The sequence below is a fragment of the Tauraco erythrolophus genome, chromosome 16 (genome assembly GCF_009769465.1).
Source record: "Tauraco erythrolophus isolate bTauEry1 chromosome 16, bTauEry1.pri, whole genome shotgun sequence".
In the NCBI taxonomy this organism is placed as follows: Eukaryota; Metazoa; Chordata; class Aves; order Musophagiformes; family Musophagidae; genus Tauraco; species Tauraco erythrolophus.
In genome coordinates, this window is record NC_141480.1 from 6,088,965 (window position 1) to 6,110,806 (window position 21,842).

At 42.5% G+C, this 21,842-nt stretch overlaps 1 protein-coding gene across 3 annotated transcripts; it reads left to right on the forward strand.

The window, feature by feature from the left end:
* Positions 1 to 1,065: 1,065 nt before the first annotated feature.
* Positions 1,066 to 21,376, forward strand: CANX (calnexin). 3 transcript variants are annotated; one of them, XM_086621561.1, is made up of 15 exons: positions 1,066 to 1,099; positions 9,063 to 9,251; positions 9,722 to 9,795; positions 10,297 to 10,355; positions 10,702 to 10,843; positions 12,143 to 12,224; positions 13,674 to 13,866; positions 14,712 to 14,901; positions 15,642 to 15,755; positions 16,246 to 16,402; positions 16,714 to 16,929; positions 17,333 to 17,452; positions 17,582 to 17,726; positions 17,879 to 17,970; positions 18,585 to 21,376. In XM_086621561.1, exons 2-15 carry the CDS (start codon positions 9,066 to 9,068, stop codon positions 18,636 to 18,638), a joined length of 1,824 nt encoding a protein of 607 aa, XP_086477687.1. In that variant the 5' UTR covers positions 1,066 to 1,099; positions 9,063 to 9,065; the 3' UTR covers positions 18,639 to 21,376. The 3 variants fall into 3 exon arrangements, with proteins under 3 accessions (XP_086477687.1, XP_086477685.1, XP_086477686.1); XM_086621559.1 differs by lacking the exon at positions 1,066 to 1,099 and adding an exon at positions 1,133 to 1,156; XM_086621560.1 differs by lacking the exon at positions 1,066 to 1,099 and adding an exon at positions 1,133 to 1,156 and having other exon boundaries at positions 17,882 to 17,970.
* The last annotated feature ends 466 nt before the right edge of the window (positions 21,377 to 21,842 follow it).

The window sequence follows — 21,842 nt, forward strand, 5'->3', positions numbered from 1 at the left end:
TTCTTAAAACTTTAGCTTGCAACTGAGCAAGAAATCCTAGATACGCAGAATTTTCTGAATAGGCCAGAAAACTTCAAAACCCTTTCTAAGGAGCTAAGGAACTGGGGTGATCTTATTGCAGCCTTCCAGTACTTAAAGGGGGCCCACAGGAAAGCTGGAGAGGGACTTTGGACAAGGGTGTGTAGTGACAGGACAAGGGGCAATGGCTTTAAACTGAAAGAGGGGAGATTTAGATTGGATCTAAGGAAGAAATTTTTCACTCTGAGGGCAGTGAGGCACTGGGACAGGTTGCCCAGAGAAGTTGTCGCTGCCCCATCCCTGGAAGCGTTCAAGGCCAGGTTGGATGAGGCTTTGGGCAACCTGGTGTAGTGGAGGGTGCCCCTGCCCATGGCAGGGGGGCTGGAACTAGGTGATCTTTGAGGTCCCTTCCAACCCAAACCATTCCATGATTCTGCGATTCTATGACAAAGAACACAGCAGCAAAGGTTAATTTGCTGTTTTATCACGGTGCCCAGGCCCTGGGAGACGAAGAGGGCGCCCCGACAGCCCTCCCAGGTGGGCGGCCCCCGGCAGCTCCAGCGGCACAGGCAGACCCGGGGCTGGCGGGTGCGGGGGGAGGCGGGTCCGGCTGCCGGGGCCTCGCCTCAGGGCCTGAGGCAGCAGCGGGGCGAGGAACAGCCACCGGGCCGCTCGGGGCGGGGTGGGCCGTGAGGCAGCGGCGCGGCCCCAGCCTCGGCCCCCCCCGCCGGGCAGCCCACCGCCCGCACCGCCCTGTCAGCCACCGCAGCGCCGGCGGACGTAGACGCGTTGAGTCCCCGCCCACATTTCAACGGCCTCAGCTAACCAATCACCCAACACTTCCTGCAACCCCACCAACCAATAGCACCAGTCCACGAGGAGCAGGGGCGTGTTTTGAGGCGGGCGAGCCTTTGAGCGGCGGTGCTGCTAACCAATGAAGACGCCAGGCTGTGGCGGGGCGGGGGGGTGGTGGCGCTCTCCGCCAATGGGAGAGGGGGAGCGAGGTGGGGCGGGGGCGGGGCTGGCCCCGCGGTAGATAGGCGGGCGGCGGCGGCGCTGGGCGCGCGGACACGTGACGGAGGTGAGGGCCGCGGAGGGGAGACGGGGCGGGGGGCGGCGGCGGCCGGGGACGCGGCGGGTGAGTGCGTGCGTGCGCCGCCTTCCTCCCCTCAGCAACCGCCACGGCCGGGGCAGCCCCGCGACCCTCGGGCTGGGGGAACGGGCCCGCCCGCGGGGCGTGCCGGGGGGTTGGCGGGGTGAGGCGGCAGGGCCGTCCGCTGAACCGGGCCTGCAGCGGGCAGGCGGGCGTGGCAGGCGGCGGGGGGCGCGTCCCCCCCGGGAGCCCGGGAGAGAGGGGCGGCCGTGCCCGGGGGGGCCCTGCGGCTGGGGGTGGGCATGAGGCTGCTGCCGGCGCCCGCTTGGCGCTTGTAGGCCTCGGAGAGGCCTGGCGGGGAGCGGCGGGTCTTCGGGCAAGTTCTGGGGTCGCTGGGCTGGGAAGCGGCGTGCGGCAGGGCCGCGGCTGGAGGAGGACCGGTGGGGCGCTTGGTTGCCTCCTCCCCGGAGGGGGTGGGGTGAGGAGCGGCTTGTGAGGGTAGGGAAGCGGGGTCGGAGGTGGACGTGGGCTGGCGGGGTTGGCGTGTGGTTTGGGTTTTATCTGGCCTCGTGTTCTAACGTAGGCCGCTAACGCGTGGAGATAGCCTTGGGCTAGCTCAAAACGTTCGCCCTAAGTAGGAAGCCCCGCAGAGCTAGAAGGGGAGGTGGTTCGCGCCGTGCGAGGGAGAGTGGAAGTCTCTGGAAAGAGGGTGCTGAAGGCGCGGAACTGGAGGCCCAGCAGGTGGGGAAGATGTGGTAATCAAACCGCAGGGGAGGCCAGAGGTGAAGTACAGCCGAAGACACTCGCAGCAGCAAGGTGTGAGAGTTTTGGAGGCTTAAAACACATGCTTTGGTTTTTACTGCCTGAGTCTAGTTTGTGCTGGGTGTCTCCAAAACGGGGTGTAAGTGACATCTTAGCTTTCAGTTTTGGCCGAGGGTTGTATTACGTGCTTTTAAAACAAAGCCTCCGCACCTTTGAATTAAAGCACGCACCCCCTGTTGCTTTCTTGTCTGTACCGATTCTAAAGAGTGAACTTTCACGTGCAATTTTGTGGTTAAGAACTTTCTGGACTGTAGAAAGGGAAATGCTGCAGGTGGTTTGGTTGTGAAGGGAACCAGCCATGTATTAGCAGTAGCAGTAGTGATGAAGCTGCAGACTTTATTATTATTAGCATTCACGTAATTAGTGCTGCAGCGTTTCTACAGAGGATTGTGGAAAACTCTTTCTGAAATTCATTTAGAGTGTGTTAAATGTCTGAAAACGAGTTTCTAGGCATGTGATATTTTCCTGAATACAATATGTTTATTTAACATTGTCAAGTAAGTTTAGCTAATGTACAGGTGGTTTTAACCACTGCGGTTTGGGTTGTTGCTAAAATATTTCAAGGAGATAGTGTGACTATAATAATATATGAGTTAATGCAGATAGAATACTGGTTAAATACAGGTTAAAATTTGCTCTGATGCACTTGAAATGACTTAAAAAATAAAAATAATACTGTTGATTTGGTAATATTACATAGGCTTATCCAAAACACTTAACAAGACTGGGAAAAGCTTTGAGTTAAACTTAAGTCTCAGTATTTCTAGTTTAAAAAAAAAAAGGGAATACTTGTACAATTCACAGACAACATCACAAGCTGAGTATAAGATGTAAATCGCTTCCTGGTATCAGCTGCCCTCCTAGGAAAGGAAGCCTAACGCGAACCAGTAAGAAAGCTTGCAGCTTCCGTTAAGCTGCCCTCTTGTTAGATGTGCTGCAGCACTTCCCCTGAGTAAATGAATAAATTCTTTACTGGGAATACACTGTGGCTTGTACTGAGCCCTGCCTTTTACTTCCGTTTCTGGCCTTTCATTTTTCTGCCTCTGATAGTCATTGTGATGGCAGCCTGTTCTTGCTGGAATCAATTCTGTAGCAGGGCAAACTTAACTCGATTTCTCAGCATGAAGGTCTGAAAAATCTTGGGGCACCTCCAGATTTCCCCTGCAGAATATAATTTCCCTAGCAGCCCATCTGGTTTATGGTCAAAAAGCCTTGCAGTTCTGCCTTTGCCCTCCAAGGACTTCCAGTTCTGCGGGAGCGATCTCTGTGCTGACGAACGGTACATGGTGTTTTCTCCCTGACTGTATCTGCACTGTTGGGCATTATTTTTAGAAACTGGCATATTTGAAATGCTTATTAAAAACAAGCTTTGTTGCTGTCACCTTTCACACCTAATCTCTTGCCTGGATTCTGCTCTGCAACACAAATAGAAGGCAGCTTTTTCTGTGGGGCTGTTGAGCTCTCCAGGAGAGGTTTGGCTAATCCTTTCCAGGAGACTTTTCCCTCAAACCTTGTGTAGCAGTGTATCCCAGCTGTTCTGTCCTTTAATAAAAAAAAAGGAGGTGGGTGAGGGGTGGCAAATGACCCCCACACAGAGCTCCTGCCTCTGGCCTGTTGTGAGCAAGGCAGTTCTGTTTTAGCCTTGCCTGCTGTTCATTAAGTTGTAAAAGCAAAATCTTCCCAATGTTGGAAGATGGCTAGCTACAAAACTAAGCGTTCAAGGGGAAGAAGTGTTGTCTGCATCATACAAATTGCTGTGTATGTGCATATAATTTTATTATATCCCTTTCAGAGGGGTGATGAGATAGTGTACTGGTTCCTGAAATTACAGTGTTGGGCCACACAGTTACTGTTTAGCTCTGCCATGGAGTGTAGATCTCCCAAATCTACCTAAAGACAGGTCTGTCTTAGACAAGAGTGAATGACAACTGCACATGAAACTACGGCATTAAGCTGACTCTGCTGCCAACAGCTTAATTTCCTTTATCCTCAACTACTTATTTTTATCTCACAGTACTTTCACTTGTCCTGCTACAACTCCTTTGGTCTTTGCATGCTGGATTGGACTGGGGTGTGGATTCAGGGTTAAAATAAGATGGGAGCAGGACTTCAAGCCATCTTAAGCTGGCTGCTCATTCATTATGAGGCTGTGTAAACAGTTACCCTGGCACTGTGGAGGGGCCAGGAAGTGGAAGGTGGAGGGATGGTGAGATGCAGAACAGGTTTCCTCTGCTAGTCAGTAGTTCTGGTTTTAAGAAGCCAGTGAACTACAAAGCCTTTGCTCAGAAACTATAAAAATATCATTTGAAAGGGAAAATGAGTATCTGTGTCTCGGCCTTTCTGTTCTTGTCTCCTTGCATTTTTTTTTTGTATTGTGATGAATTTCTTTACTTTTGTGGCTTTAAATTTTTCTGCCACAATTCTTGCCTTGCATGAGAACGCATTGTGCTTGTTTTTACTGGTGTGCTTCCACTGTAAATACCATACGGAAAACTGGTATTTGGAACACAGGACTTTGCTAGCAAATTTTGCTCTTCCTATATTTAAGTCATTCAGCTGTCACTTCAGATGCTGCTGAAATAGAAACCACTGATGCTTTTCCAGTTAAATTGCTGAGGTGTAGCTCATAGCAAGTGACTTATTAAAAATAACACCTATTTCATCTGACTGTTAACTCTTCTAAAAAAAAAAAGTAAGTAGTAAACTAGATAGCCAGTAGCAATTCAAATGTAGCTAGCATTTTGAAATATGCAGTGTTAAGAACTAGCTTGATGAACCGCTCAACTAGAATAGTAACCAAGGAGATGATTAAACTGGTTTTTCAAGCTCTGTTTGACCTGACAGAGAGGTTACCTTCTAAATAGTGTGTTCTGGAAGTATGATAGCAAAGGTCTTAAACATCCGTGGTGTGGGCCCTTTCATTGTCTGCCCTTCCCCAGGACATGTATGTTAGAACAGTGACAACTGTCTGCTCTATGAGTCAAGTGTTTCCAGTTATGCCAGTAATTAAGAACAGTTTTCCCCTTTATGCCCCGTAGAAGGGGAATTCTAGATAAAAATATATCCCTGAAGCTGCATGACTTCCTTGAAATCTAAAGGTAGCAATCACTTAGCCCTACGTTTTGAGCACCACTTCTATGGCAAGAAGCTGATCCTGCCTCTGAATTTCATTCCAATGTAATTTAGTTTTTACAAAGTGAAGTCTGTATAGTGCGGCTGTTCCAGGTGTCCGTTTTCAGTGGTCTGCTCTGACTCCCATAAATTCCAGGGGAAAATGCTTTGGCCTGTTGAACATCAGCAGGTGAACGGTGCTTAAATGTCATATATACTTCTTCTAGTGTAGAAACTGGCTGTGGATGGATGCACAGACGTAGAACAAGCAATTTTTTAGCCATGGCAATCTTGAACTCTCTTCCTAGTTAGTACTTTGATATGACACTGCAGTAGTTCTCCTGTTGATCCAAGTGGTGTGCCAACGTCTGTAAGCATCTGGAGACCTTATAAAAAATAGATGAAGTTTTGGTTGTCTCTGACTTGCAGTGGTGATATGGTGAAAACGAGGATTGTGCTGAAGTAGAATGGAGGCATCAGAAGCTCTCAGCCATTATGAAGGGGTTCCTTTGCTAAAGGCTTTCAACTATTCCATGATCAGAAATACACTAAGGTTCAGAAATATTACACAGTTAAACTTAAAGAAGTGCAGAGCGAGTCAGAAATGCCTAATGATGAGAATTGCTTGGAAATTTGACACAGAATCAAGGGAGAAGTCTGATCATAGGAGAGTAGGTGGCTGGGCATTTGAAGTTAGACTGCATTTTGGGTCACTAATTGAAGACCTGTAGCTGCTGGTAACTTAAAGCTCCACTGAAAAATCAGTTTATGCCCGTTTTGTATAAAACCTGAGTTTCTTCTCTCTCCCCCTCCCTTTCCTTTCTATCTTTTATTTAGGAATAACCTAATTTACTAGAGCGTAATCATGTTTACGTTGTGTCCCTAAGGATTGTGTGAAGTGGGGTCGAAATTTTCTGCTATAGCAGTACATCCATTATGGCTAGGAGTAGCTTTTTAAGTGTCAAAAATGTGTGCTTCACTTAAATTGCTCTTCTGAGAACATAATGTCTTTTATTTCTTATAATTTAGTTAGCTTGTATATTGCTGTGGATTAACAGAATAAGGAGCTTGGCATACCAGCTGCCAGAGATGCTACCAGTCTGTACCCAAGGTGTATGAATGGTAGTTTGTGTTGAATTTGGGACTGATTTAACATGTAGGAGGTGTCCTAAGCAGCTTTCTGTAGGAATATAAACTTATGAACACTACTTGCTGATGATTAGAAAGAGGCAAGGACATGAAACTGGATTAGCTTCTCTTCTTTTAGCTTTCTTTTTTCTGGGGGCAAGGGAGGAAATAAAAGCTTGCTTGGCGACTTGAGCAGGTAGTACTTCTAGCTTGAAAGGAGTTTTCCCAGGCCTCAAATTCAGACAGAGCATTCACTGATAAACACACAGAGTAGATACCTGTGGCTGTATCAGGAGCACAGATGTGCAGAGTGGCATAGCTTCTGCCCTGCTGTATGGGTCACCAGTAGCATTGTCTGGTTTCACTAGGATGCTCTGCCAGAAGAATTTCTGGAGCAGCCGTGCCTGCAGTGTGGGGCTCCGTGGCTTTGCCACTTACATGCTAGCATTTATTGGAGTCCATTTGCTGCTGACAAATGTGTCTGAAGGTAGTTGGGGTGGGGTTGTGAAGTAGGTGATTATTATTTATGGAGTTGGTACTGGCATGAAAGTTTGGGGAGCCGATTTAATTCTTTCACCAAAACTTTATTGCTGGTTGGCTAGTCCTGAGGTTACTTAAGGGATTACTCGCACGCTAAATCATTAATGTCCTTTGCACAGGCTTGAGGGGAAGTACGCAGAAACTCCTTCCTCGTAGAAAGAGCAGAGAGTATTGGCTTATCTTTAACCTTGCTATATCTGTAAGATTAATTTCCTTGTATCACTTTCCAAATCATGAGGTGGTTGTTCTATTTGCATAATATAAATTGACAGCGGTTATAAAACTTGGGCTAAGATCTTCCTGAATTTAGCTCTGTTAAAAATGTATTTGGCGAGGCCCTGTTGATAAGGTAGGACAAAACTCAGCCCTTCCTTTGGAAGGGTGTCCTTGTGCTGTCTGATCTGTAGTGGCTTCAGTCACTCAGGACCCATCCAGAGCTCTAAAGATCACTTTTTCGAATGAAGTTTCAGGCGCTTGTTTTCTGTATTGTTTTTATGCTGGTGGGCATGAGTTTATTCAGAGAACATGATCTCTGTGCAAGAGGAACTTGAACTTCCAAGGCTACCGATGCTTGCTGATGGTTTTCATTCCTTGGTTTTGTATTGTGGTTCCTGCATTAGAAATAAGAGCTATGAGCTGCTGTGACGTCTGTAACTTTTCAATTTTGGCTGTACGCTGTGCATTAAGCAAACAAGCTTTGCTCATATGTAACAACAGTTGAAAGGTCTGTTGCTTTTTTATTGTCAGCTGTTCATGCTGTGAATGAACTTTTTGGCTCAGAGGAGTTTTGGTGCAGTTGGCAGTGCTGTGAGGGGAAGGATTGTGAGCATGCATTTAGACCATAATCCTCAAGGCCATCACTATTGTTAGAAAACTGGCTGCAATTGCATGTTGCTGCAGTGACAAACTGGACATGACCTCAGCACAAGTCTTTTAAAATACAATTTCGTTGTTGTAGTTATAAAACATCCTCTGTGTCATGAGGAGTAAGTTAAAGAATAATCTGAGAACGGTAGATGTGGTATGCAACGTTGTTTTGGAGTATTGGGTAGTGCTGCTAAGCCTTTAAGACTGTAGATTCTTTTAGTTGCCTAAACATGCTTTGGAAAGTTGAAAGTTTGTTTTCTAGCACGAACTTATGCCCCTGCAGGCACTGTTAAGTTAACTGCTTGAGTTACTTTTGTAAGTCTACAGGGCGACAGCCTGAGGCAGAAGTGTGAGGGAAGGAGGGGATGTTTGGTTTGGTACTTGCTTTCAAAAAAGTATCAGTCTCAGTTGCAACTCTGACTTTGAAAGAAAAAATTGGAATGTGAATCAAAAGGAAAAAACATGAGCAAGGCACAGGTTGTTTTTGTGGGGTGTTTGTGGGCAATAAAAACTATGAGCAGAGTGCTAGGAGTGTTGGCTTCTGTATCAACCTGAAGGTGCAGTGATCTTGTAGCTTTTCTAGCAAGAAAGTAAAATTGAAACCCATTTTACTTAAGATCTTTTGGGCTACAGCTTGCTGATGTCTAACATTTTTAGATGTGACAATGTGCTGGGCACCTTATAAATTAGTTGAAATGTGGTAATTCCGTAATGCATCTGTTAACATATTCTTCTTTGGTTGTCCTGTTAAGTTAGAGATCAAAAGAGGAGAATCTAATCAACTGTCTGTTAAATAAGAAATTTTCTCCTGGTCTGCCTTGGTAGCCTCCACTGCTTATAGACATCCACTGGTAGTATCAATGACTGTTGGCAGTGATACCAGAATAAAACCTGGAGAAGGGGACTGATGAATGAAAACACTAGTGTCCCACAGTTGAAAGGACAAAAAAGTACTAAACAGGAGATAAAGGATTGATTACTCCATAGATTGCTCTCTGCTTTAAGAGCTAGCTAATTGTATTTAAATTCCTGAACTGAATGGAAATTTCGGTTTCTGCGTGATGCAGGTAAGGTCCTTAATAAGCAAGAAATAGGTTTTCTGTTTAGGCTTTTGCAGGTATGTAGTTCGTGGTGTTATGTACACATATGTGCCTGCTGTTCTGCTCATGGACTGTGGCAGTGTAAGCAAAATTGACACTTGTGCAGCATCATCTGCAGACCTTGCACACATGGTCCTCCGCTCAGTTAATGTCTATTTTGTATTAAATACTTCAGCTTTACATTGCATTCCTCCTCAGCTTTTAGAGCTGTCTCAACCAGGCAAATGTGGTAAACAACAGAGCTGAAAAGATAAGTTTGCACTTTTCTGTCAGTGGTATGACTGGGCACTTCACCTGCTGTCTTGGATGCTTGGTTTTATCTTGAGAAGCAATGCTTTACTCTGTGCAGCGCTGGCTTGACCTCTTTGCCTTGTCTTGCTCAGATCATGGAGCCGAAGTGGCTACTGTGCGTGACCCTGCTGGCTCTCGGGACTCTTGCTGTTCAGGCACATGATGTGGATAATGACAACGATGGTGATGATGTAGTTGATATCGAGGATGACTTGGATGATGGCATTGAGGAGGTAGAAGAGTCAAAGCCTGAAACGAGCACTCCTCCTCCAACTCCAAAGGTTCGGCATGGAACTTCTTTTAAAACTTGAATTAACTGCTTGTGTTGTGGTTAATATAAGTCTGATCAGAGTTGTCTTTACTTTGCTAATGTTAATATGTTGTGATGTTATTAAAGATATTATCTGGGAGCAGGGCTTGGAATTAAGCCTAGCTGCTTTGTTCCTATTCTCATGTCACCCATGTTCTTCCTGAAAACTTAGATTCACCCTTGAAATCTGTGATGCTGTTATCAGGAGTTAATGCTGATGTTTCCAACTAGATACATATACTTTAGTTTTAGTTGCAGACAGGAGCAAAATGGCTTGGCTCCAGCAGCAATATTTACATAACTTCTGTGTTTATGCTGCAAGGGTGTTCCAGGTAAGCAGTACTTGAGTGGAGTGGGGGAATGTAAGCTATATATGCCTGTATTTCTTTAGGGTAGAGAACATGCCTTGAAAGGTGCATAAATGCCTCTCTTCTCCTATAGGTTACCTACAGGCCCCCAGTCCCGACTGGTGAGGTGTATTTTGCAGAGTCCTTTGATAAAGGAACTCTGGATGGGTGAGTATAATCTGAATTCAATATAGCAAATATAAAAATTTTGATGAAAGGCAATGAAACCCTCTCTAGAGCCTGTGTTATTCAAAATTGAATCAAGGGACTGGGGAGAATTACAGCAGTGACTGTATGAAGCTGGCTGTTAAGGTGCTAAGCTAAACTGGTATTTCTTCAAGTTCTAGTAACAAGGGGGAGGTCAGCCATACATGTATAATGTTTTAATCCTCATCTGACTCTTTACTTTCGTCAGGTAATGTGATGATGGTGAGGTACTACTTTTTTTCTTTTAACAAGAGCAAGACACTGACGCCATGATCCTGTGTTAGGGGTAGAGTGGGAAGTGACAAATGCAGAAAAATTTGCAGGCTTGGGCATAGAACTCCTTGGGGGATCAAGACACTGAGGTGTCGTCATAGGACAGCAAGGGCTATCATCATAAGGGCAGGATTTTTAGTGGGGAAAAAAGAGGATGATTTTTCCAACTGTTGGATGTCTGCCTTCTAGATGGATCCTTTCCAGAGCCAAAAAAGATGATACGGATGATGAGATTGCCAAATATGATGGTGAGTCCAAGCCAGGTTTCAGATGATAGATGTTTCTGATATCTTTTGTTGTATCTGAAGAAGAGGTACAAGTCTTTGTTTTCTGTTTCCCAGTTAAAATATATTCACTGAAGAGAATGAGAGATGTGTTTGTATACTTGGCTAACAATGTCAAGTGTAGTTCTGATTTAGACAAAATACCCACTTGGAGATTTTAAAATAATTTTTAGTGAAGATGTTATGCCAATAACTTGATGATCTACCTTATAGGATGTTATTGCAGAATGCTGACTATCTTGTTCAAAATTTGGCTATACAAAGACTGTCCTGAACAAGTTTTGATAACATTCGGTTAATTTCTCTCCAGGTAAATGGGAAGTCCAAGACATGAAAGACACTAAGCTTCCAGGAGACAAAGGGCTTGTATTGGTAACCCGAGCCAAGCATCATGCAATTTCATCCAAACTTTCAAAGCCTTTTGTATTTGATACCAAACCTCTTATTATACAGTAAGTAAAGGATAACTTAGTGTTCTCTTATTTTAAAGGTGACATGACAGTAGGCTGAGGTTAATTCCATAACTGAGCTTTTGTTGACTGGGAGTCTAGATGACACAAGATGCTGTAGCCTATTATTATACTGTTTAAGTAAGAGTAAAATAGCAACCCAGATTCCTGAAGTGGGAAGTTAGGAACAGCATGGGTCCCTCTGAAGCCTGAAAAGTAAAGAAGTCTATGAATACTAGGTAGGCTTGGTAACCTGTCTCAGGACTTCAGCTCACTTGATTTAATTGGAGTAACAAGGTCAGGCAACTGACTTTTATGCTGCTAATTGTGACAGTCCTTGTCCTTTTGGACAAAAGCTGGTCAGTATGTAGGTCAGTGCACTCCTTATGCGGTAAACTGACCCGTTTTCAAGCTGGAGTGGACAGAATGGTAAGGATTCACTTGTTTCCTTCTTCCTTTGTCTTAGTTCATCTGTCATGGAAGATGGCCAGAGCTAGGCAAGCTGTTCATGACTGACGTAGAAGAATCTACTTGCATGCCTGTTAGACTAGCAAGTCAGGGAAAAAAAAATCATTCAGTGAGAACAGTTGAATTGTGGATTGTTACCTACTTTATCAGTTTTCAACAAAGAGTAAGCTAATTCATATTTGCACAAGGTAATAATTGGTCACTTTGCTTTGCATGACTCTTTAGTTTTTGCTCAAAATACAAGGCTAAAAATAAATCCCAGTGGTCATCCACTCCAGCTGCCAGCATTGAGAGAGGATCAAGCATACTTAGCCTATTCCTGACAGAGATATTTTGCCTCTTTCAGACTCCTTGGCGTCCCTAAATATACTCTTGTATGCTTATAACCTTAAAGAGGTTTCTCTTGGGATCCAATTGTTGTCGCTTTGGTAGTCTTGCAAATTGAGTTGTCTGTCTGCTGTAGTAGTTGTGGGGAGAATAATTGGCTTGCCTTAATCTCTGCTGCAGTGTCTTAAATATTGGAAAGCTTTTTCTTCCTCCTTTCTACTTCTACATCATAATCTTCTAGACCAGCACTCATTTCCTTTAATCTTTTCTGTCAAGTTAGGTCTTCTAAATCTTCAATTTTTCTTGTTTCTCGGGTCCTTGTGAATATTTGCGTAGTCCTTAAAGTGCAGTGTGTGTTTTTAATATTCACTGGGCACATGATTTAAAGCAAACAACAAAACAGTCTTACTCTTAATTTGTACTTGAAAATTGTAGTTGTGTATTACAGAAGTAATTTTTCCTCAGGTATAACACGTTCTCTCCTTTTCTGTCCAAAACTAAAATTAGGTATGAAGTAAACTTCCAAAATGGAATAGAGTGTGGTGGAGCCTATGTGAAATTGCTTTCAAAAACCCCTGAATTGAACCTGGTGAGTAATGCCACTGCTTTGAGTATTGGCTGTGAAAGAAAGCTTTTGCACTTTGCTTTTTCCTGAGGAAACCTCTTCAATAAAAGCAGTTGGGTGTATTTAGGGCCTGATCTCCAAAGTAGTTTGCACTCAGCAGTTTTCCACTATTTTCAGTTGGAAAGGGTAAATACTGAAATCTTGTGGCCTCTTGAGTGAAAACTCTGGAGTTCCCTAGTAGCTGAGCAGTTCTAGACCTTTGCTAAAGTCTGCAGTACCTCAGATTTCCATAGGTTCTGGGACCAAAGAGGAGTTATCTCATGAGAGTAGCCAGTGTATGAGCAGAAACCATCTCAGGAATCTCTTGTGCAGCAGGAAGGTTCCATGTTTCATCTAAACCAGACTAATGCAAATAACTAACAATATACCTTGCGTCAATATACCTTTGACATATGAACCCACTTGTGAGTTACTGGGTATGTTTTAAAAAAAAGTCTTGAGAGGTTAGACTGGGTAGAGCCTTGTATGTTCAGCTGCACATGATAGCAATATAGAACCATTTGCTTCATAAATGACCCTTGAATGCATTGTCTTAGAAGTGCGGTCAATGGAAGAGACCATGCAACAACTCCTAAGGATTAAGAATTGTTTTGTCTCCTCTCAATCATGTAGCTACCTGAAGTGGTTTATTCAGACAAAGCTTAACTGCTGGGTCACCTTGCATAGGCTTGCGTAGCCTGTGTGTTTTCTTTAGCCATCTTCCTAGACTTTATTGGAAGTACCTTTTTAAGACTTGTTACCCATCCTTCTCCTTTCCTTCTGCAGTCTTGTTGAAGTTTTGTTAGTAAAGATTCCAAATTATTAAAAAAAAAAGACACCCAAAAGACTACTTGGCTATCTAACCTGTTTCACATGGGTATTGAATTTTAAGGTAACATTAGCAAGAACAAAGACTTGCTTGCAGTGTTCAGTGGTGAGGTTGTTATGTCCAGTTAGCTCTCAGATTGAGACAGTACACTAGTTCCTAAGTGTGTAAACCAAATACAATTTGGCCTGCACTTTTAATGCTGCGTATTTCTTTGTGTGAAAGAAACTCACTGGACTAACTGCTCATTCATTGTTACCAGTAACTGATACATCTATATTAACAGCTTTTAAAATCCTTTATTGTAATATAGAGATATACTTTAACATTGTGGCTGTCACTTAACGCCTGTTTTCTTGGTAACACTCGAATAGCTGTTGTCTTCCATCTAGAAACTAGAGACCGAAGGTGGAAAATCAAGTAGCTGGGATGATTCTGGTGTTTTCTCTAGAGTCTGGTATTCATCACACAAGCTGTAGCATGGGTACTTCACTGACTTGATATCCAAGTTGCGGAATAATTTCTGATCAATTGGGAATTCTTATGTCAGGCAATGACTTAAGTTGTATTTCAAAATAACGGAATGAAGTTTTGCCTTGTTTTTAAAGGATCAGTTCCATGACAAAACTCCATATACGATCATGTTTGGCCCTGACAAATGTGGAGAGGACTATAAATTGCACTTCATCTTCCGACACAAAAACCCCAAGACTGGCAAATACGAGGAGAAGCATGCAAAGCGTCCAGATGCAGACCTGAAGACTTACTTTACTGATAAGAAGACCCATCTTTATACTCTGGGTATGGTGACTGTTAACTGTGCATGTTGATAACTACTACTAGGGTTCCTATAATCACAGAATAGTTTGGATTGGAAGGGACCTTAAAGATCACCTAGTTCCTGAATCAAAAGCTCATAAAATGAGCCAGATGAACAACTGAGTATTTTTTTCAACCCACCATACAACTAAAAACCACTTGAAAGCTCTGAATGCGAAAACTGGTCTTGTTATACAAAGGCTGATTTCTTCCTTGCAAGAAGTCTTGATTCATGTAAAAAAGGTCATGAGACCTTGAACTTAATAGTTAAAGGAGAACTGAATTTCAGAGCAGTTGTGAGTAACTTGATATGCTAAGTATATCCAAAATAATTATCAACATGTATAAACTGCTTGAGTGTTGCCCCCTAGTAATTTGGGGTATACTAGGATTTGGATTTAGGGGGATAGTCTTTTGTCATGCTGCTTTCATAGTACCAGACAAACTCAGTGGTTCTTAAAGTACAGTGTCTGCTCTGGTATATTAGCTATGACTAAAATCTTTCGGGAGTACTCAGGAGGATCTCTCTAGCTTTTCCTTCTACAGAGACAGCAATGGATAAAGGAGTGAGATTAAAATGCTGCGAGTCAGTAGTAGGGAGGCTTATTCTTGAGTAGAATGTGAATACGTGCATTCTTACTACTAATGTCACTAATTACACTTCATCATAAGGAGAAAGGTTCTTAACAATTCTTTAAAATGCTTGCTGGGTAGGTGGTAGCTTGAATTGCTGTAGTTTTAGTTCTACAGTGGGGATGAGTGTTATCTTGATGTATGCTGTGTATCATATATATATATAATGGCTACATCGACTTTTTTTCTTACAGTCTTGAATCCTGATAATAGTTTTGAAATACTGGTTGATCAAACGGTTGTCAACAGTGGGAATTTGCTAAATGATATGTCTCCTCCTGTGAATCCACCCCGAGAGATTGAGGACCCGAATGATCAGAAGCCTGAGGACTGGGATGAGAGACCAAAAATCCCAGACCCAGATGCTGTTAAACCAGATGACTGGTAAGCTGTTGGAGGAGTGGAGTTGTGGGAGGCCTTGGCCTGATAGTTTTGGGATTTTTTGGATTAGGACCAAATTTTCTCAGATGATTTATAGAAGGTTTTGAGTCTCGCCTTTCTAATAAAATCACAATCAGTTTAGGCATGTGCACAGCAGTTTGGTAGACAAAGGCAGACAGGATCCAGATTCTCTGGAAATTACAGTTTAGTGCTCCCGTTACTGTGCTGGCCACAGATAGAGATTCTACTGAAACAGCTATGCTAGCTGTAGCTTTCTTCCTTGACGAGATCAAAAGATGAGCAGCAGAAGGTATAACTGTAAGATGTTTGTAGATTTTTGTGTAGTGCATAGTTACAAGTGACTGAATTATCTGACATCCTAAATCAGAAACTGTTTGCTTTTCAACTTATGCTTTGTGAACCATAGACTCAATTTCAAAATGCATGTCTGCAGCAACCACTAAGATAGGAGATTTGCTGTAACGTACGCTTTCTAGGTTGGTTCTAAAAAATAAGTAGTATTACCTTACAGTTGGTGCCATGACTGTGCTGTGAGACACATGTATAGGTAACAGGTTGCAAGGCAATTCTGTTCTGAAATCATGGTGTTATGCTTCCTATCAGAAGTGAAATTAGCTGGTTGTCTAGATCAGTGGGCTTGTTCAGAGACTGTAGAATCGTGCCTTTGGGTTAAGAACTCTTATCTGTTGTGTGTGTTTAATACGTAATAATCTGCTTTCAAGGGATGAGGATGCTCCTGCAAAGATCGCAGATGAAAATGCTGTGAAACCAGAGGGCTGGCTGGATGATGAGCCAGAATATGTGGCGGACCCTGATGCTGAGAAGCCTGAAGACTGGTAGGTTTGCAGCCTGTTGCAAATGACAGCAGGTATTTCATGGCTCTGGTACTGGCTTTTACAAATAGAAAAAATAGCAGTTCATTGTTGCTTGCTAACAAAGTTCTTAATTCAGGCTATCTTGCTTTAAAAGTAGAGAGCAGAGTTGGTCTGAGGAGTCTTGCGTTCACCTGTGTACTTCTCAGCTCTTCTGTGATTGTAAGCTGAACAGGGCAGGGATGGTCATCTTCCAGTTGTACCATACTGGGAGGGGGTGGCAGGGGAGGCTGTGCTCAGGGACTGGCTTTTATTGAGCTTCTGTGCTTCCGAGCTACTTCTTGAAATCCTCATTCCTTCTGCAGCATCTTTATCTACACACCTATGCTATACAAAGTTTCAGTATCTCCATCTTATGGTAGGAGTTTTAACTTTCCCAGATATTGGACATTGTCTAAGTTTTACTCTGTTTAAAGACAAGGGACAGACTTCAAAACTGAATTTCCCTTTTCAGGGATGAGGATATGGATGGTGAATGGGAGGCACCTCAGATTGCAAATCCTAAATGTGAGACAGCCCCTGGCTGCGGTACCTGGCAGCGACCAATGATTGACAATCCAAACTACAAAGGCAAATGGAAGCCTCCTATGATTGATAATGTGAACTATCAGGTGGGTGTATTCATTGTTTAAACTGCTGGCCAGTGCAGCATTTATTTTACAAAAAGCAGAATGATTTAAATTCAGCAGATGTAATTAAGAATACAAGTACTGTCTTGATTGTATTGTGTTTCAAGTGGACAGATTCAAAGTGCTTTCTTTCTTTGCTTTGCTTTTGGGATTGATTCCCAAAACCTGATGAGTTGCACCCATAGACATTGTAACTAAGTGCAACGAACTGGTCTTTCTCGGAGTTCAAAATGGGCTGAAAGCTAAAAATTGTATTACAGCAGATGAGGCTGAATGTCTTTTGTCTTTCCTAGGGTATATGGAAACCCAGGAAGATCCCAAACCCAGATTTCTTTGAAGACTTGGAACCGTTCAAAATGACTCCCTTCAGTGCTGTGGGACTTGAGCTGTGGTCAATGACTTCTGACATCTTTTTTGACAACTTTATCATCTGTACTGAAAGAGCTGTGGCTGATGATTGGGCCAGTGATGGATGGGGACTGAAAAAGGCAGCAGATGGTGCTGCAGAGGTGAGAAATAAAGATTTAATTGTGTGCTTTTGACTGGAATGGTAGGAGCATTGCTGCTCTTCTCTCCCACAGTCTTTGTCAATATATACCTATAGGTGCCAAGCCTAGGGATTATGATAAACCAGATTGGAACCTCAGTTCCTAATTGTAATATGGTAATGGTTGCTATAAATAGCAGTGAGTACTCACTGCTCTTTTGTGAGGCTTTGCTCTGACAATTGGACTGTTAACTTTAGCCTAATTATTAATTTTGTAAGCTATGGAAAAAGTATTTGTGCAGATTAGCTTTAATTTCTTTGAGGTATGAAATACAATGTTCAAAGTTGCAAAAAGCCTGTTTGAAAATTCTGTAGCCTAAACATAACTGCTGCAACTTGCTGTATGGGATGTTCTTACTTTACAGCCTGGTGTTGTGGGCCAGATGATGGCAGCTGCTGAAGAGCGTCCCTGGCTTTGGATAGTCTACATCCTCACTGTGGCTTTGCCAGTGTTCCTTGTTGTCCTTTTCTGCTGTTCTGGGAAGGTATGCATGTCCCCTGGTAATAACTAGTATTTGTTTAAATATTTAAAAACAGTTTGAGCAAAATGTGCATTAACATCACAAATAATTGCCTGGGTTTTACCAGTGTTGTGTGTTTGTTTTTTTTTTTAGAAACAGCCAAGTGCTGCAGAATACAAAAAGACTGATGCTCCTCAGCCTGATGTGATGGATGAGGAGAAAGAGGAAGAAAAAGACAAAGGAGACAAGGATGAAGAGGAAGAGGAGGAGGAAGAGGAAGCAAATGAGGAAAAGCTAGGTAGGTAAAGCAGATAATCTTGAAACGGTTTGAGTTTTCTCTCTGATAGAGTAAAAGGACAGGATTGGCAGGCATGAAGTAAACCAAATGGTGAACTGAAGGTAAGTCAGAAATGAGAATGAGGATTTTTTTTTTTAATTTATTTTCCTTAGAAGAGAAGCAGAGAAGTGATGCTGATATAGGGAGTGCTAGTCAAGAGGAGGAGGAAGAGGAGGAGGAAGAAGACAGGAAACCTGCATCAGAGGTAAGAGTGCTTAATATTTGAGGGAAGTCATTTTTTTCCTTAAGCTATGCAGAACAAGTCTTACTAAGGTGTTAAGAGTAAACCTGGCTCATGTGATATTCCCTCCCAGTGTTGGAACTCTGGAAACCTTAATCACCCTGCAGAATAGGAATTGCTGTGGCCAACTTCAGCAGAGCTGGACGCCTTGCTAAAGGCACTGCTGTAGACCCTGTGTTGTGAGAGGAGTGGGATTGTGTGGAATGCAGCGTCTTGAGGCAAAAGGTTTATTCAGCTTTGTATGCAGTCAGGATGTGACCTCTTAAGTGCTCCATGCTGACGTAATGGCTGACTTAAAAATGGGTTGAGTGTTAGTTGAAGTTAAAGGGATTCTCACAGCAGCAGAAGCTGTTGAGTACTCTCAGCAAATAGTGTCATCCACTGTGAAAACAAGAGGATTTGTGTGTTTGAGATGTATAGAAAGGAAAGGTAGTGACAGCAGTAGGTCTTTTCAAAAATTAAATCCTAATGTAGAACAACTGAAAGTAGGTTATTCTCTGTAGGTCTTCTCAAAATTATTTTTAAGGGTATTCTTAGATTTTATTTGCTTGATGTTTACACAAATTTCTTTCTTGCAGGAGGAGGAAACTGTGAATAGATCACCCAGAAACAGAAAGCCAAGGAAAGATTGAAAAAAGTCATAAGAACTTGATCTGTGATTTTTTTTTTTTCAAACATGGTTCTGGGAGAGGACCTTGGACACCTTACATTGAAACTTGGACAAACCTCAAGATTTCACCATCCACAGGTTCCAGTCACACTATCCAATGTAATGGAGTGTCTAGCAGTAAAATATTTGCAATCATCTGTTTTAAAGAACATCATTCCTGTAGAAAGAATGCATTTAATATAATGGGCTGTGGATTTTGGAATGTAACATAACTAACCTTTTCATTTTTGGTTTTAAATACTCTTTTCTGTTTTTAAGTAGATTGGTAGAATTTTTCCAGTCTCAAACCTTGGCTTAATTTAATATATTAATTAGTGAAAATAACAAATGAATCTTGAAAGTGCTAGGTAATAAAAATGCAGTTTTATAACTAGTTTTTTTTACAAATATGTAAATTCTGAAATGCACAGGTGTCTTTATATCCCTTAAAATTTGCTAATTGTTTAAAGAAAAGTTGTCAATGTATTTGACAACACCTCTGCCCTCAAAAGAAAAGAAAACTGGGGGGGGCGGGGGGGATGTATGGGGAAACCAGTAGTGAAGCTCTCTAATCGGTCAACTTCATTCTTTTGGGGGGAGGTGGAAGTCAGTCTATAGAATATGCATAGCGTGCATGGCTAAAGCCTTGTTAAGTGTTGACAAGAGATCTAGGATTTGGAGTGGGTCATCTTAATGTGGCATTTAATCCTGCGGACCTTGCAGATAATGGATTTTGGTAGTTCTTGAACTCTTCTTGTAAAGCTTGTTGTTAGGGGTATGTGTTAGACTGCTTCCCCTTTCCCTCTGTTCAGCCACCGATGCTTTCCTTTCTCTGTGACTGTGCAGCTTTGCCTCGGTTGCTGAAGTGCTTCATGTTCAGCTCATCATCAAACTCTATTTGCAAACTCTGTTTTTGTAGCTAGGCCTACTCCTTTCCAGGGTCCAAACACTGGATAGCACAGTGTCCCACATCCTCTCACTGTATCACTGTGTGTCTGCTCCTGTAGAAACGGAGGAGGTAGTCAAGTTGAACTGGGTGTTTGCTAAGGAAAAACAACCAACAAACCAAGATGTCAGTATTGTAGGTGGGGAAGGAGCATGTGGAGTATCTTAACTGGTATGTGAAACTGTTTAAGTCTTTCATCTGCTCTTCATGTAACAAATGCATCCTAAATTATATTGTGAATGTTAGGGAGTTCCAATTCCAGCTGAATAAATTTTTTTTAAAGCGTTGAGTCTACCATAGTATACTGTTTCAACACTTTTTTGTGGAATGCAGGTGATCACTCCAAGAGCATACCTCTGAGGGTGAAATCTATGTAACGTCATTACACTGTACCAAATACATTGGCGTTTGGATGTCTATGGATAAACTTTTGCCTTTGTTTAGAGTGGAATTAAATGTCCTGAAATTACTCTTGCACTGAATTTAAACACTCCAGTGTTGTTTGGTTATAGCATAGGTATAGTGGGGGGAATAATTCCCAGGGGTTGGGGAGGGAAGAGTGTTCCAATTACCTTGCAAACAATCTAACCAATTACTAAAAGACTCTTGGGTTTGGGTTTTTTTTTGTAAAACATCTTTTGCTGCCTGTCCTTATGTTGTATCCCTTGGTGGTTGTGTTTGAAATACTAGTGATCACAAATGCATAGCAGGATTTATTGATCTTTCTGCAGTGTGCAAATAAACTATTGTAAGCAAGATACTGGAGGTAATTTCAGACTTCTGTTGGGAGCTGTTGCATGTTTAGAATGCCTTTGCCTGTTGAACACCTGGTAAATACTGCTCCTTATTGCAAAAATAGCTTATACTCTGACATGGAAGATGTCATAGCTTAAGCATTGCTACTAGCTTGTTCTCAGGACTGTATTTTTGTCAAGGAGCAGCTGCTATTTATGACTCTCAGTCCTTTGAGATGAAGTGTATGTAAATGGTTTCAATTCAGCTAACATTTTGAGCACAACATAAAAATCTATTAATCTGATGTTTTTTTATCTTAATATGCAAATTGCCTTAAATTCCTGAACAATTCATGTGCATATATGTTCTTTCAAAGCATCAAAACTGAACTTAAGATCTGCTATCAGCTTTTAAATAGTATTATATTAAAGCTAATTGTAAATCTACATTTGCTTCTGCTAAATCTCCTACAAAGGTCTCCTGTCTGCATGTTACGGCTTTTTTTGATACCATAGTGTATGCTTCTTTAAATAATCACTACAATAAATGAAGACTTTCCAAAATGGATAGACAACTCCAAAGTTACTCTTTATCCTGCTTTTCTGACTTGGGTTGCTCAGTTTAACCTCAGAATCACTCCAATTTTTAAGGCCTTTGAGGAAAAATTAGCAATCTGCTTATCTTGAGTACTTTCAAAGCGTAGCTGTGTTTTTGAAGTACTGAAGCTCTACTTGGTTGTAACCTGTTTGGAACTGTTACAAATACTTGAAGGTGTATTTGGGCCTTTTAAGTCTGTGCAGCTTCTGAAAAGGATGCTCTACCTAACCTGAATGTGCTGTGTCTGAAGATGAGGGGGTGGGTTTAGGCTGAGCTGGTAAATCAAAACCAAACCATAGGGGAGGAGGTGCAGGCACGGTCTGAAACGCAAGGTGCTAGAAATTCTGAAAGCAGTTGTTTGGGGTTTGTGTGGTTTGTTTTTTTCTGTCCTGGAGTTGGCGCTGAGTAAAGGGAGTTGATAAGATGCACCTAACCAACTAACCCGTTCCGTGTGGGTGTGATTAGCCTTCCTGGGTCTGGCTAACAGGGAATTACCACAGCGTGTAAAATGCATTGTGAATGTCTAAGATGGACTCCTGGGCCTGAGGAGGGATTCTTGCAAGTGCTGATTGCTAGTAGATGTGCATCTCTGGTTGTCTCTTAGTTGTGTCCCCGGTCCTTCCTCAAAAGCAGTGTTCTGTAGGTTCTGGTCATGTCTGTGGGGCTTGTGACGCCTCTCTCCATCCCTAACTGTTCCCCGGTTAATACCACTATTGCCTCATGGTTTCAAAAAGGTTTTTGTTTTGTTTTCAGGGTTTTTTTGGTTTTGTAGTTTGTTTTTTTTTAGTGTTGCTGAGCAAGGACTGTGATTTCCTTTGCAGAAAAGACCTGTCCATTTTAAAAAGGTACCTGTAGATGCAACTTGGAAAAAAAAAAATTCATGTAAAACCTAATCAATAAAGAAACTTA